We start from the raw sequence: 14,040 nt of genomic DNA, 5'->3' as shown, positions 1-14,040 counted from the left end.
TGTCATTCAGAAGACCTGGTTTTAAAACTTAAAAAGCAATGCTCTATCTATCCAATTATACAATCAATTAGGAATCCTTATCTAAAAGTAGATTGGTAGGCCATGACATATTGCTGATCACATAAATTAGTTACAGTCATAATTAGGCAATACTGCTTCTGAATTATTAGCCAAGTACAATGAAAAAAACTTTATTTTTTACATTTAAAAAGTTATTCATATACAGTACTTTCTACAATCAGTTCAAGAAAATATACTCAAATATTCTGATTCTTTATGTGATGTAAAAAGAAAATTAACCCTTTTATAGGTATTGCCACATACTAAAATAAATTGTCAATCTGCATTATACTATATACTATACTGTATACTATACTCAGAAGCCAGTCCCACTGAATTCAATAGAATTTCTAGCTGGTAGTCTATAAGCCTATCAGTCATAATTGTAGTATCAGTCAGTTTGCTATTTGTCTTCTACTGTACATATTATTGTACATTCTAATCAAGAAATGGGGACAGTGCCCTCTAGTGACATTGTTAAAAAATACACTGTGTTTAATGTATTTTTTAATACATTAGACATTAGACACATTAGACACAAATTCAATTGATGATATCTGATAGAAATAATACTTATGAAGTTTATATTTAGACATAGTAAATTGTAACAACTTAGCTAACTGGCTTCCCAGTTTTGCATTTTTAAAAAGAAGATAGAATAAATGTTTGAACTATCAAGTAATGGTAACAATTTTTTGCTTGCTTTATGTGGCATCAGAGTGTTGCCCCTAATAGAATTTAATTTAGATCCCAGATCAAAAATCTGTTATAATTAAAAGTTATGTGGAAGCCTTTTTAAAGAAAAGGATTATTAAAATCTTTATTATCTTTGAAGAATGTTCTGTCTTTAAGAATTGCTTTCCTCAACTCTTCGGACTTTCAAAAATACAAATTTTCTCCATTTTCATTGTATTATCCTACATTATATTTCATAAACTTTTTGTTTCATTGGTTCAGCTACATTTATTTCTTAGAGGAATTTTTGTTATTATATCTAGACTATCTAGACTACAAGTTACATTACACTAGTCCTCAACTTACAACTATTTATCTGAAGTCCGTTCGAAATCACAAGTCAATCATTGCAGTTGTTAAATGAATCATGCAGTCGTTGAGCTAATCTGCTCCCCACACTGATCTTGCTTGTTAGAAGCCAACTGGAAATATTACAAATGGGATCACATGACCCTGGGACAATGTAACTATTATAAATACATGCCAGTTGCCAATGCCCAAATTTTGATCATGTGACCATGGGCAGGCTACAACAGTAATAGGTGTGAAAACTGGTTCTAGATCAATTTTCAGTGCCATTATAACTTTGAATGATCATTAAACAAATGGTTGTAAATTGAGGAGTACTTGTAGTGCTTTGTGGCAGTTCCTTAAAGCAACAATTATTCAATGAGCTCACAAGTAATGATACATAGGAATGATCTTGGGAGACAATCATCATACAAAAGATACTGTCAGTCCAGAAAAGGGGTGGGGGGAGGTTTGAGAAGCATTTCAGAAGGGATCTATCCTAGTTTTCCGGAAAGCAAAATTAAAGGAAGGGGGAAGTGTTTTCAGAGTTGCAAAGCTGTTACTGTAATCTTACAGTAAAGATACAGTTACTACTCATGGTTTTCACTTGCAATAAAGATACAGTTACTACTCATGGTTTGCACTTATCTGGACTGCCTCAAAAGGCTGATACCACATGGCTACAGGCAGTCTTCAACCTACAATGATTCATTTAGTGACCATTTGAATTTACAATGGCACTGAAAAAAATGACCTTTGACCATTTTTCATACTTATGAATATTGCTCCATATCCATGGCCGGGTGATCAAAATTCAGATGCTTGGTAACTGATTCATGTGATCACCTTCTGCAATCTTCTGACAAGCAAAGCCAATGGGGAAGCCAGATTCACCTAACAACCGTGTCACTAATGATTCACTTAACAATTGTGGCAACAAAGGTAAAATTGGGCTCAATTGTAGTAAGTCGAGGATTACCTGATTATCTACATCTCAGAAAATACACATCTGAGATGGTATAAAGGCAACAATAGGTTAGAGTTACATATCACTGATATGTGACCACTTCTTTAATCTGAGATATGTATTTTCTAAAAAATCTGCATGACTACCACTGTAGTCTCAAAAAAAGATATGCTCCTTTAAGGAAGTCCTAGTTAAATATAACACAGTTGCATATTCCAGGAAACATAAATAGTTCCAAATAATGTTTACACTTAGGACACAGTGTCAAGAGAAGAGAAGATATGTAGTTCAGGGTTGAACTGGAGAGTCCTTCAAGAGTTTGGTTGTTCGTTTACAGATGTTTCATAAGCAAGTAGGTAACATCATCAGTGCTAATAACTATGGGGTGGGCTGTTAGCTTGTCGTGCCAGTTTTGGTAGGGGTAAATTGATGATGTTACCTAGTACAATAATTAAATGCCTACAACAGCCATACTTAGACAGCATCAGGGACTCCACAAGACACTCTTCGCTTGTTTTTGTAAATTTTTTCCTTAGCTATCAATTTCTTACTGAAAACAATTTGGTTTTTAATTTTTTTCCATAACATATCTATTCTCTAAAGGATTTCATAAATAAATTATATCAGCAAATCAAAGCTGAATTCTTTCTAATCAATTTCACAATGCCTGTATTTGATTTTCATTTTATGTAAGTAGCAAACGCCATACAACAAAATCTTAAAAGTAACAAGATACTATTCCAACTTTGAAATATATTATATTTACCAGACTACAAAAACTGTATATTACTTGCTCCAAATATCTGTTTTAAAAAGTTTGTAAAAAACTGATATTAAAGGAAAATGAATTAAGAAAATGAGTTGGAGTATGCATTGTGAATTCCAAAATTTAGACAGATAATATATTGGTAGAACATAGCACATATAGGAAGATATGCCAAATCATTTTTTATCAATTTCTCACAGTAAAAAGATGGAAGGTTTGGTATTTCTAATTAATAATTCTAATTCTAACTTCTAATTAATTCACAAATTATTTGAAATTAAGGATGAATGGTAATGCATTATTATTTAAATAAAGAATACTTTATAACTAAAATAGGCAGCTAAGCTCTCCAAAAAATATTTCCAAGATGTCTGTTAACATTGGTTACTAGAAAATATTGACTTTAATTTGCTCTTGTTTTTGTATTCCAGTTATACATCTCTGAAAGATGGCTTTTGAAGAAAAATAGTACTAAGGACATAGGCTGGAGTACTTATAGGCTGCAATATGAGTTAGGCAGTAGAAAGAGTTAAAAGAATACAATAACCATATAAAACTGCTCCTATTTATTTTTAGGGTGGACTCCTTGAAATCATCATCATCAGTCAGCCACAAATTTTAAGGAAAAATTATTGCATATAATACTATTTATCTCCTTATGAATCCCACATTACAACTTCAAACTGTTTCCATAGTATTGTGTTACCTATTTATAAGTAATTATATATAAATAATCAATAAAACTGCATAAAACACAATTAAGCAATTGTGTAATTTAATTGTGGTCAAGACCAATAAAACATTATCATGGCAAGTCTTTTTGCAAGCCATGTCTTGTTTAAGCAATCAACTAGAAAACGTTTATTTTCACTATTTAGAAATATAATACAGGTAGTCCTTGTTTATCGGGCACAATTGGGATTGGCAAATCTGTTGCTAAGTGAGACCATTGCTAAGAGGAAGATTGCATGACCATAATTGTCCATAATTTTCCCATTAAAATGTTTGCTCCAGTGGCACTGGGACATCTGGTTGAAAACTGACCACACCAATCAATTTCACACCTTCAGCTTTTGTCTGACATCCAACCACTCTCCTTGGAAATGCTCACCTTGGTACTGAGATAATTAACAAGACAAAAACTAATGTTTGCATATACATTCATTAGACAAGATATATTACAAGAGAGGGTTTTTCATCTATAGGGTTTTGCCTATAGTTATATTTAACTTATCTTCCAAGTAGGAATTGTTAAAAGTAAAAATAAAAAAAAAATATGAAACTGTAAAAATACATTGAGATAGTAAGAAAACAAGAACTGTAACAGATGGCTTGCATATTTAATGTGAAAACCCTCTAAAAAGAATACTATGAACTATCTACAAACTTTCAAATGTATTTATAGGCTAGGAGGAAAGCACCATAAGGTTTATTTACAACAATTATATAACACCCCAATCAGATTGATTCTTGAAAATATACAAGAAAACCAACAAACAAAATATTACAAAGCAATTAAAAACCACACTAATTACATAATATTGAAAATAAATATACTGACACAATCCAAAGATCTATTGAAACATGATTTTAAGAGCCTTTTTCAAATGAAGGGGGGGTAAGAATCAACTGTACATCCAGGTTCCAGAGAAGGACAGGTGTGTGTATGGGGTGGGGGGAGAACTAAGATAAGTATGATCGTATGTGAATGATCAGAACAAACTGATTAGGAAACAGAAAAGTAGTAACAAATGAATATTCTGCTTTTGAATAAACTATAGATAAATGGACAGTTAAATATCTGTCAGCAGTTATAGAATTGAATAAACAAATGCTGCACAAGATAGAGACATATTGCTATTTTATTATGTAAGCATTTTAATTTGCATAAATTAGTGTCCTCTTTGCTATAGACAAAAAAAATGGGCCGAAGCACTAACAAACTCACAGATCTTTAAGAATTCAAAAGTTGCCCGATTATTCTTCAACTATCTTTTGATCAAAAAAATCAAATACAATGTGTCAATGAAAAATTATATTTAGGCCAATGAGACAATAGCTGAAGTAGTGGGAAAAGGATAAACAGATTCCAAATAGCCAAAACCATAAGAGAACAAATAGTATGATCAAACTTTTATTCCTCTTCTCAATATACAACATAAAAAAAAATCTCTTCACTTAGCCTTGTAATATTATTACCTTTATTGTCAAAGTACAACATGTGTACAATGAAATTGGCTGAGCCTCCCTTGGAGCACCCCCTCCCAACACAACTCACAGTGAGGACAGAAGCCCCTAAACCAGTCCCAATCTTATTACACTATGTGACCTTGTTGAACAATGTGCAGGCCCTGCAAATCTATCATACTATGTTGACATGAAGTTATTTTCTGTTCAGGAGTCTGACAGCCCACTGGTAGAAACTGTTCTTCAGCCTGTTGGTGCGACTGGCTATGACCTTAAGGAAATTGAGTCTCTGTTGGGCCTTTCTGGCCACCTGGGTTGTGTTGATTTTCCAGGTAAGATCTTCACTGAGGTAGACTCCCAGGAATTTAAAGGAGGAAACTCTCTCCACCCAGCCCCCCCTCGATATAAAGTGGGGCAGGTTCCTGTCTCTTCTTCCAGAAGTCTAACACTATCTCCTTTGTCTTGCTGATAGTCAGGTGCAAGTTGTTTTCTAGGCACCATGAGAATAATTTTTGAACCTCCCTCCTGTACGCTGTTTCATCTCCACCTATAATGAGACCAAATATGGTAGTATCACCTGCGAACTTAATGATCACAGTGGATGGGTCAGATGATACACAATTATGTGTGTACAATGAGTACAGGTAAGGACTGAGCACACAGCCCTGTGGGGAGCCAGTACAAAGCTTCAGGGAGGTGGATGTGACAGGCCCAGCCTTCACTGTTTGTGGTCAGTCCTTCAGAAAGTCTTTGATCCCGTCGCAGATGGAAGAGAGAAAATCCAAGTCAGTCAGCTTTTTGATAAGCATGCTGGGCAGGACAGTATTGAAGGCCGAGCTGTAGTCAATGAAAAGCATCTTGACATAATTTCCGGGTTTCTCCAGATAGCTTGCTACAGTATGTAAGGTAGTAGCTATGGCATCGTCTGTTGACCTGTTCCACCTGTAGGCAAACTGATGTTTGTCAAAGTTTGGTGGGAGGCATGTCCTGAGGTGGTGGAGAACCAGTCTTTCAAAGCATTTCATCACTATTGACATTAACACGATAGGTCTGTAGTCATTTAGGTAGTTAATTGCTGTTTTCTTGAGGACTGGGACAATAATGGCTGTTTGCAAGCATGATGGAACACAGGCCATTTACAGGGAGATGTTAAAGATCTTTGTCAGGACCTCTGCTAATTGATCAGCACAAGTCTTTACCACTATCCCCAGCACCCCATCTGGACCTGCATTTTTACTGGGATTGACAGCCTTCAGTGCAGCTCTCACTTGATGTTCATATAGGGTGAGTGGCTGGGAATCAGAAGGCTGGCAGGCAGAGGCTATGGGGTCTGGTCTTTTCACCTCATAGCGGGTGAAGATGATGTTCAACTCCTCTACCAATGAGGCATCAGTATTGACCTTGTTCCTCATGTTGCCTTTATAGTTAGTTAGGTGCTGCAGTCCCTGCCACACTCACTTCATCTGCTAGGTGGTTCTCCACCTTTTATTTGTATTGTTGTTTTGCCATCTTAGTGCAGAGGAGTAAAAGAGGCCCTAGAAGTATTATATATAAATAGAAGCAATCCAAAGACATAATACTTAAACTCTACAAAGTGAGTACTAATTGATTTCTTCAATAAGAGAAACTATGGTAAAGTACCAGAAGAATCACACATAATTTCCTCAAAACTTAATGTTAAATCCTTCTCTTCATACCGTGTTTCTCATATAATAAGGCCGGGTCTTATTTTTTTTTGAGCCCTGAAAAAATGGCTAGGTCGTCTTTTTGGGGGTGACTTAATTCCCCCCCCCCTTGCATCTTTGGGTGGGCAGCGCCGGCTTGGATGTTGACCTCGGCGTTGGTGGGGCACTTCATATCAGGGTCAACGCAGGCACCATATCCAGGTGTGCAACAAAAGTACTTCCTAATGGCAAGCCCCCCCACCATTCCCCCCCCCATTTTGCATGTTTTAATATAGGCCTTAATTTGGGGGGAGGCGCTTAATTTCATTTCATGCCTATAAAACATGCTGAGACTTCCTATTGGGGGAGGCCGTATTGTTGGAGAAACAGGGTATTAGGGAGGGGAATGAGGGAGAAGCTGGCTCAAAGGCAGGCCAAAAGTCCCTTCCCTGTTTTACTATGGCCAGTATCACAAGAATATAAAGTTTGTTTCACAATAAAGTCTTGTTAATAGGCATTTCAGTCATCTTTGAAGTTGTTCATTTAAAACTTTCAGCCATATATGGACTTCAGAAGCTATCTCTGTTGCACTACTTCTTTATAGCTTTATGGATTAAGAGTGGTTTAAATTAACCCTGTTTGGGAACCATTAGGAAACCAGGATATGCATTATTCAATTATTTTGAATTCAAAATGTATATTTTGAATTCAAAGTGAATTCAAAATGAACTATGAAGCCTGTTTTGAATGCAAAACATTTTACACCAGAAACAATAGTTTCCAGCTCAAAATAAGATGCTCCAAGTTCATAAACATTTCATTCATTTATACAGGAATGCTGTGCAAATGCACCAGAGCAAATGTCGGAGAGATCTGCAAAATCTGACTGAATATTATTCAAACTGCTTTTCTGGGCCACTTGGATGTTATTCTAAGTATCCACTATCTTACATTATAAATGATGTGTATTTTGGTTAAAGCTACTGTTTAGCTTCTTTATTAATATAGTTTCAGAGTAGGAAAAGTAACAGTTAAAAAACACTTCTACAGCAGAGTATTTGTTTGCTTATCATTCTGTCAGGAAAGCTTTCCGTTACCTAGTGCCCATTTTTACTACCCAATTAAATTAGATTAATTGCCAAACCATAGCCTCAAGAAACCTTGGCAATGAACTCCTGATTAACATCAAGATAAATGGCAGAAACTCAAAAACAAAACAACAAAAAACTTTCACCTAAACTGAGCTCACCACCACCACCACCACCCCAAAAAAAATCACACTTCCCCAAAATCAAAGTGGGTAAAAACCCAGTAGTTTTACTGAACAGGCATGTGATGGCTTCATTTCACCTCCTCTGAAACGGAAGTAAAGTGAATCACTGTTATATTATCCCTTGATGACCACCTCCACAAACACTGGCAATGAAAAGGCCCTAGAAACAACACATCATTTCCTTGAGCTCCATATGACAGCAAGCTCTGAGGACAAAAGAACTGGTCCTGGCAAACCATGTGTCTGCACTCTCAGAGACAGTGAAATGGTAAAGAACAGGATAGCAGAGCTTCACCAGCAGTTGTTGCAAACTGCCCCAGAGATTCATCTATATAGCTTTTACTCCAGCCCAGAACATACACTAGGTTTGATCTTAGTCTTTTCCTTTACCTTACTTGAGACTCTTCCATGTGTACCGCGGTATGAAAATCTGAAATGAGCGTGTGGATGGAAGAGGCGGAGGACGAGAAAGAGAGCGAGCGAGAGAGCTGGGTGGGGAACAAAGAGACCAAGCTCGCTCTCGCTCTCTGGCCTGCCCTTACCATATTTAGATCTCGGCCTAAACAAAAGCAGCGAAAGCAACGTAAAAATAAAAGTCTATTTCTCTCTCACGCATACACAGAAACAGGAAGCGAGCAACTGGGGCATGAGAAGATGCTGACGAGATATATTTCGCCCAAAAGAATTAATACTAGAATTAAACGGATGGCTGCCCAGATTATCCCAACAAGCCTCTGAATTCACGAGGCGACAGCAACTCTGTTATTTAGGGCTCTGGCTACACGCACTGTTGCCTGGACATGAATCGAGGAAGGAGGGGGGGGCGAAGTCTTATGTAGCCCTCCCCACACGGCTCCTGAACTGACACCTGTGACTGAGACCGAGAGCAGGAAGCCGAGCTTTCAATTACCGCGGGCGTTAAAGTCTCCGCCGGCGGCTCCGCCCCCACAAAGAGGAACAGCAGCGACCCGCAGACAGCCCCGGCTGGCTGCGAAGGGGAACCCTCCTCCTGTCCCCAACTTTTCCCCCAGCCTCTGCCTCCTCGCTCTATTACCGTTGTGAGTAGTGGCCTCATCTGCTCCCCGGCACGCTCCTCCTCCATGGCGTGCCCTAGTCGGACAGCGCTGGGAGTCGAGGTCTGCGCTCGCTGCCTGACTGCGTAGGATGAAATGGTGGGGGGGAAAGGAAACGTCGCGGCTCCGGCAGCAACGAGGCTTTGACTTGGACGCCCGCTTCTGCTCTTGCGAGAGCCTAAGCCGGCTCGAGCCTAGCCACGCCCCTCGGCCGCCCGATTGGCAGCAGGCCTAACCAATCGCCAAGAGAATGCGGCTCCTCCTCTACGCGGAGAAGAGGCGCTGAGGGACGAGGCGGGAGGGTAGAAGGGACTTTCGGAAGGTAAAATACTTTTTTGTGACCGTTTCCATCATTTTCCAACCATAACTGAGGGAGGAGAGTTTTCCGCTGTTTTGAGCCAGGAAGCAAAATCAGTAATATCTCTCTGCCCACCCCAAACAAACTCACTTGGTGACTTTGAAGCAATCTCTCTGGAACCACATTATGTGCCCGATTCCAAGCTAAAACGGCCACAAAAAAGTATTTAGAGATTCTCAGCTTTTTTACCTTTTAAGGACTATAATAAATGTTGGGCTTAGTTAGATTTACTGATATCAATTGGATAGTAAAGATTGTTTCCAGAGCGTAATTGTAAATAAGGTGTTTCAGACAGAGCTCCTATAAAATTGAACATTAAGTAATATGCTAATTTACATTTCAAAATTTTGAACTGGAGGAATCAGCAAATGTATGACAGTTTAGTGACGAAACAGATATTTACCAATATATTTAGTATATTCCACTGCTGATTGGCATTTATATCCAAAGAAACAGGCAAAGATTTGTTGCCTTTCATTAAAATTTATTTATTTATTTTTTCAAACAATTATTAGATAACAGGTATAAGTATAAACATGGTTATAAATACATGAAATAGATATGAATAAGAAAAAAAACCAGTAGGTCAGGAACGGTAGGCACATTTTGGTGCGCTTATGAATGAAGCCTTCCGTGATAGTAAAATTTCTGTGAACTTAATATACTAGCCAGAAGCAAATATATCTTTGAATATCTATTAGTTCCACTCATAAGTTAGTTTGGTTAACAAATAAGATGTAAACAAGCTTAACATGGTTTCTTCCTTTGCAAATAAAACCTTACCTTTGTTTGATTAGCTGCATCTCCTCATAAGACTCAATGGGTGCATGCAGCTTTATTGTTTAGTGAGACATATTTGGATACTTTTAAGTAAACAATGTGAGCCAATTTGCTGTAGTGATTAAGGCATTAGGTTACAAGCCCCTTGGACACCTTTGAACAAAAGAAAAAAAGTAAACAATATTTCAGTATGCAATTTAAAGTCTGTTCCTGTATAATAGACTAATTTATGCTAGTTAACAAGATGGATAAATACTCCTTTTAAATGCAATTCTGATTTCTACAACTCAGCAATTCTGTTTTACTGAAACCTGGCTTAATCCACAAATTCATGACAACAGCATAAACATCCCAGAATTTCAGACATTTACATCAGACAGAATTGAAGAGACATCAGGTAAAACAAAGGGTGGAGGATTATGTTTATATATCAACAACAGATGGTCTCAGGATATAATTATAATATATAAATTCTGTGATGAAAACTTAGTCTTTACATATCAACTGCAAGCCATTTTATTCTCCACATGAGTTCTCCTCATTTCTCCTAATAGCTGTCTATGTTCCTCCACAAGCTTGTGTAAACAAGGCATTACAAACTCTAGCTGATCAGATTATGGAGGCTGAAGCCAAACACCCAGATTCCCTTCCCATCATTTTAGGAGATTTCAATCAAGCAAATTTAAGGAAAGAGCTCCCAAAATATTTCCAGCATGCCAATTGTTCCACCAGAGGCAAAAATACTTTAAACCACTGCTACACAACAATAAAAGATGCTTATAGGTATTTACCATGAGCAGCTGTGGTCACTTTGATCACTCCATGATTCACCTTGTACCTGCCTACAGACAAAGACTTAAAACCATGAAACCAACAATTAAATCAGTGAGGACTTGGACGGATGAGGCAAAGCTGAAGCTCCAGGCTTAACTTGATTGCACTGAATGGAATGGTTTTCAAGATACCTCTGCAGATCTAGATGAGCCCACAGATACTGTAACATCATATGTCAGCTTCTACAAAGACCTATGTGTACCAACAAGGAACCTGTGAATATATAGTAACAATAAACCTTGGTTCACAGCTAAACTTAAGCAGCTACGTCGTTTTAAAGAGGAAGCCTACAGAAAGGATGACAATGCTATACAATCAGGCCAGAAACAAATAAACAAGGGAGATCAAAGCAGCAAAAAGAAACTAGTCTGAAAAGTTAAGGAATCAGTTCTCAACAAATGAACCAGCAAATGTGGAAAACTCTTAAAAATATCACTGGCTACAGCAAACTTCCTTCCAAGGCAGAAGGAAATCAACAACTGGCAGATGACTTGTGTTTTATTGCAGGTTTGAAAGGAAACTACAGCCACCTATCCCCACAACTCCCATCTCAAACACCAACAACAGACAAGCCTCCTACAACTAACCCCAATCCATTGGGTTCACAACCTCTCATGAACACAGAAGAAGAAGTGTGAGATCTATTTCACAGACAAAAGCCAGGAAAACCACCAGGGCCAGACAAGATAACTCCTTCTTGCTTAAAAGTCTGTGCTGGTCAGTTGGCCCCCATCTTCACCCAAATCTTTAATAAATTTCTAGAGATGTACTTTGTTCCTTCTTGCTTCAAACAGCCCAGTGCCAAAGAAACCCTCCATCAAGGAACTGAATGACTACAGACCAGTTGCTCTAACATCTGTAGTTATGAAAACCTTTGAAAGGCTAGTACTGTCCCACCTGAAAACCATCACGGATCTGCTGTTAGATCCCATGCAGTTTGCATACCGAGCAAATAGATTGACAGATGATGCTGTTAGTATGGCTCTACACTACATCCTACAACACTTTGAATCTCCAAATACCTACGCAAAGGTCCTCTTTGTAGACTTTAGTTCAGCATTCAATATCACCATTCCAGACATTCTTCTAAGTAAACTAAAACAGCTAGTGGTACTTGAACACACTTATAATTGGATCATAAGCTTCCTAACAGACAGGAAGCAGCAGGTGAGGCTAGGCAGAATCACATCTCATACCTGTACAATTAGCAGAGGGCCCCCCCAAGGCTGTGTGCTTTCTCCACTTCTCCCTATATACCAATGACTGCATCTCAAATGATCCATCTGTTAAAATACTGAAGTTTGCAGATGAACAACAGTGATTGGTCTCATTTGAGACAACAATGAATCTGCATACAGACGGGAGGTTGTACAACTTGCCTCATGGTGTAATTGGAACAATCTGGAACTGAACACACTCAAAACTGTAAAAATGGTGGCAGACTATGAGAAACCCTCCCATATTACCACCTCTTACAATATTAGACAACACAGTATCAACAGTAGAGACCTTCGAATTTCTGGTTCTATCATATCACAAGAGCTAAAATGAACACTTAACACCAAAAACATCATCAAAAAAGCACAACAAAGAATGTTCTTTCTGTGCCAACTCAGAAAGCTCAAACTGCCCAAGGAGCTGCTGATATAGTTCTACAGAGGAATTACTGAGTCTTGTCATCTGCACCTCTATAACTGTATGGTTTGGTTCTGCAACCCAACAGGACAGACACAGACTTCAGAGAGGAATTAGGACTGCAGAAAAAAACATTGCTACCAACCTGCCTTCCATTGAGGACCTGTATACTGCACGAATCAAAAAGAGGAGTGTGAAAATATTTACAGATCCCTCACATCCTGGACGTAAACTGTTTCAATTCCTACCCTTAAAACGACAGTATAGAACACTGCACACCAGAACAATTAGACACAAGAGCAGTTTTTTCCCAAACATTACTCTGCTAAACAAATAATTCCCTCAACACTGTCCAACTATTTACAAAGTCTGCACTGCTCTTACTGTTAATCTTCTCATCACTCCTTATCACCCATCTCCTCCCACTTGTGACTATATGATTGTAACTTTATTGCTTGTATCCTTACAATTTTTATTGACTGTTTCCTAGTATGATTTCATTGCTTATTGTACCCTATGAATATTATTAAGTGTTGTACCTTATGATTCTTGACTCTTGATGAATGTATCTTTTTTTTAATGTACACAGAGAGTATTTGCATCAGTACAATTCCTTGTGTGTCCAATCACACTTGGCCAATAAAGAATTCTATTCTATTCTAAAACAGGGGTGTCAAACTCAAGACCTGTGGGCCAAATCCAGCCTGCCGGGTGCTTAGATGTGGCCCATGGGGCCACCCTGGAAACAGCAAAGGACTGGTCTATAGTCCCTCTGTCAGTGAAAAAGGATTTCCATTTTCACTGGCAGAGTCTTCCAGGAGGCTATCACAGCTGAAAATGGAGCTCATAAGGGCTGTGGGCCGCCTTCCTGAGCTCTGTTTTTACTGACAGATTCTTACAGGAGGCTGTCACAGCCAAAAATGGGCATCCCTCCTGAGCTTCATTTTCACTGGCAGAATCTTTCAGGGGGGCTGTCGCAACTGAAAATAAAGCTTGCAAGGCAGCCCTCCTGAGCTTCATTTTTACCGGCAGAGTCTTGCAGGAGGCTTTTACAGCTGAAAACAGAGCTCAGGAGCCCATTTTCACTGGCAGAGCACTCAGGCCACCACAGGTGCCCCCAACATGCATGACAAACTGGCCCCACCCACCCTGGTCATTCCCACTTGGGCCCCTGAGGTCAAACACAACCCTCTTGTGTCCCTCAATGAAATCAAGTTTAACATCCCTGCTCTATAATTAACCAAATTCATTTGTTGGAGCAATTACTTACTTTGTCTGAGAATATCTCTTCAGATGTGACCAGAATCTTCTTCAGCCCTTTTTACTGCATCTTTATAAATAAAAATAAAAATATGACTGTTATACAATACATGATCTTTAATAACACAATCTCTATTTATTCTCTATGAATTTTGTG

At 38.3% G+C, this 14,040-nt stretch overlaps 1 protein-coding gene across 4 annotated transcripts in view; it reads right to left on the bottom strand.

Moving 5' to 3' along the window:
* SLC4A7 (solute carrier family 4 member 7) overlaps positions 1-9,213 on the bottom strand; it is a 98,745-nt gene extending 89,532 nt beyond the window's left edge. For 3 of the 4 annotated variants that reach the window (XM_087946357.1, XM_087946355.1, XM_026689300.2), the window contains exon 1: positions 8,998-9,213. In XM_087946357.1, the coding sequence (XP_087802483.1) occupies positions 8,998-9,045 (48 nt within the window). In that variant the 5' untranslated portion in view covers positions 9,046-9,213. The remainder of the gene's footprint in view (positions 1-8,997) is intronic. The other variant, XM_087946360.1, reaches the window with a different exon arrangement.
* Between the last annotated feature and the right edge of the window lie 4,827 nt (positions 9,214-14,040).

The sequence above is a fragment of the Notechis scutatus genome, chromosome Z (genome assembly GCF_049901735.1).
Source record: "Notechis scutatus isolate UNSWTSFEM ecotype Mainland chromosome Z, rNotScu1.2, whole genome shotgun sequence".
NCBI lineage: Eukaryota > Metazoa > Chordata > Lepidosauria > Squamata > Elapidae > Notechis > Notechis scutatus.
The sequence above is the reverse complement of the archived record's forward strand: the minus strand, read 5'-3'. Positions and strand labels throughout refer to the sequence as shown.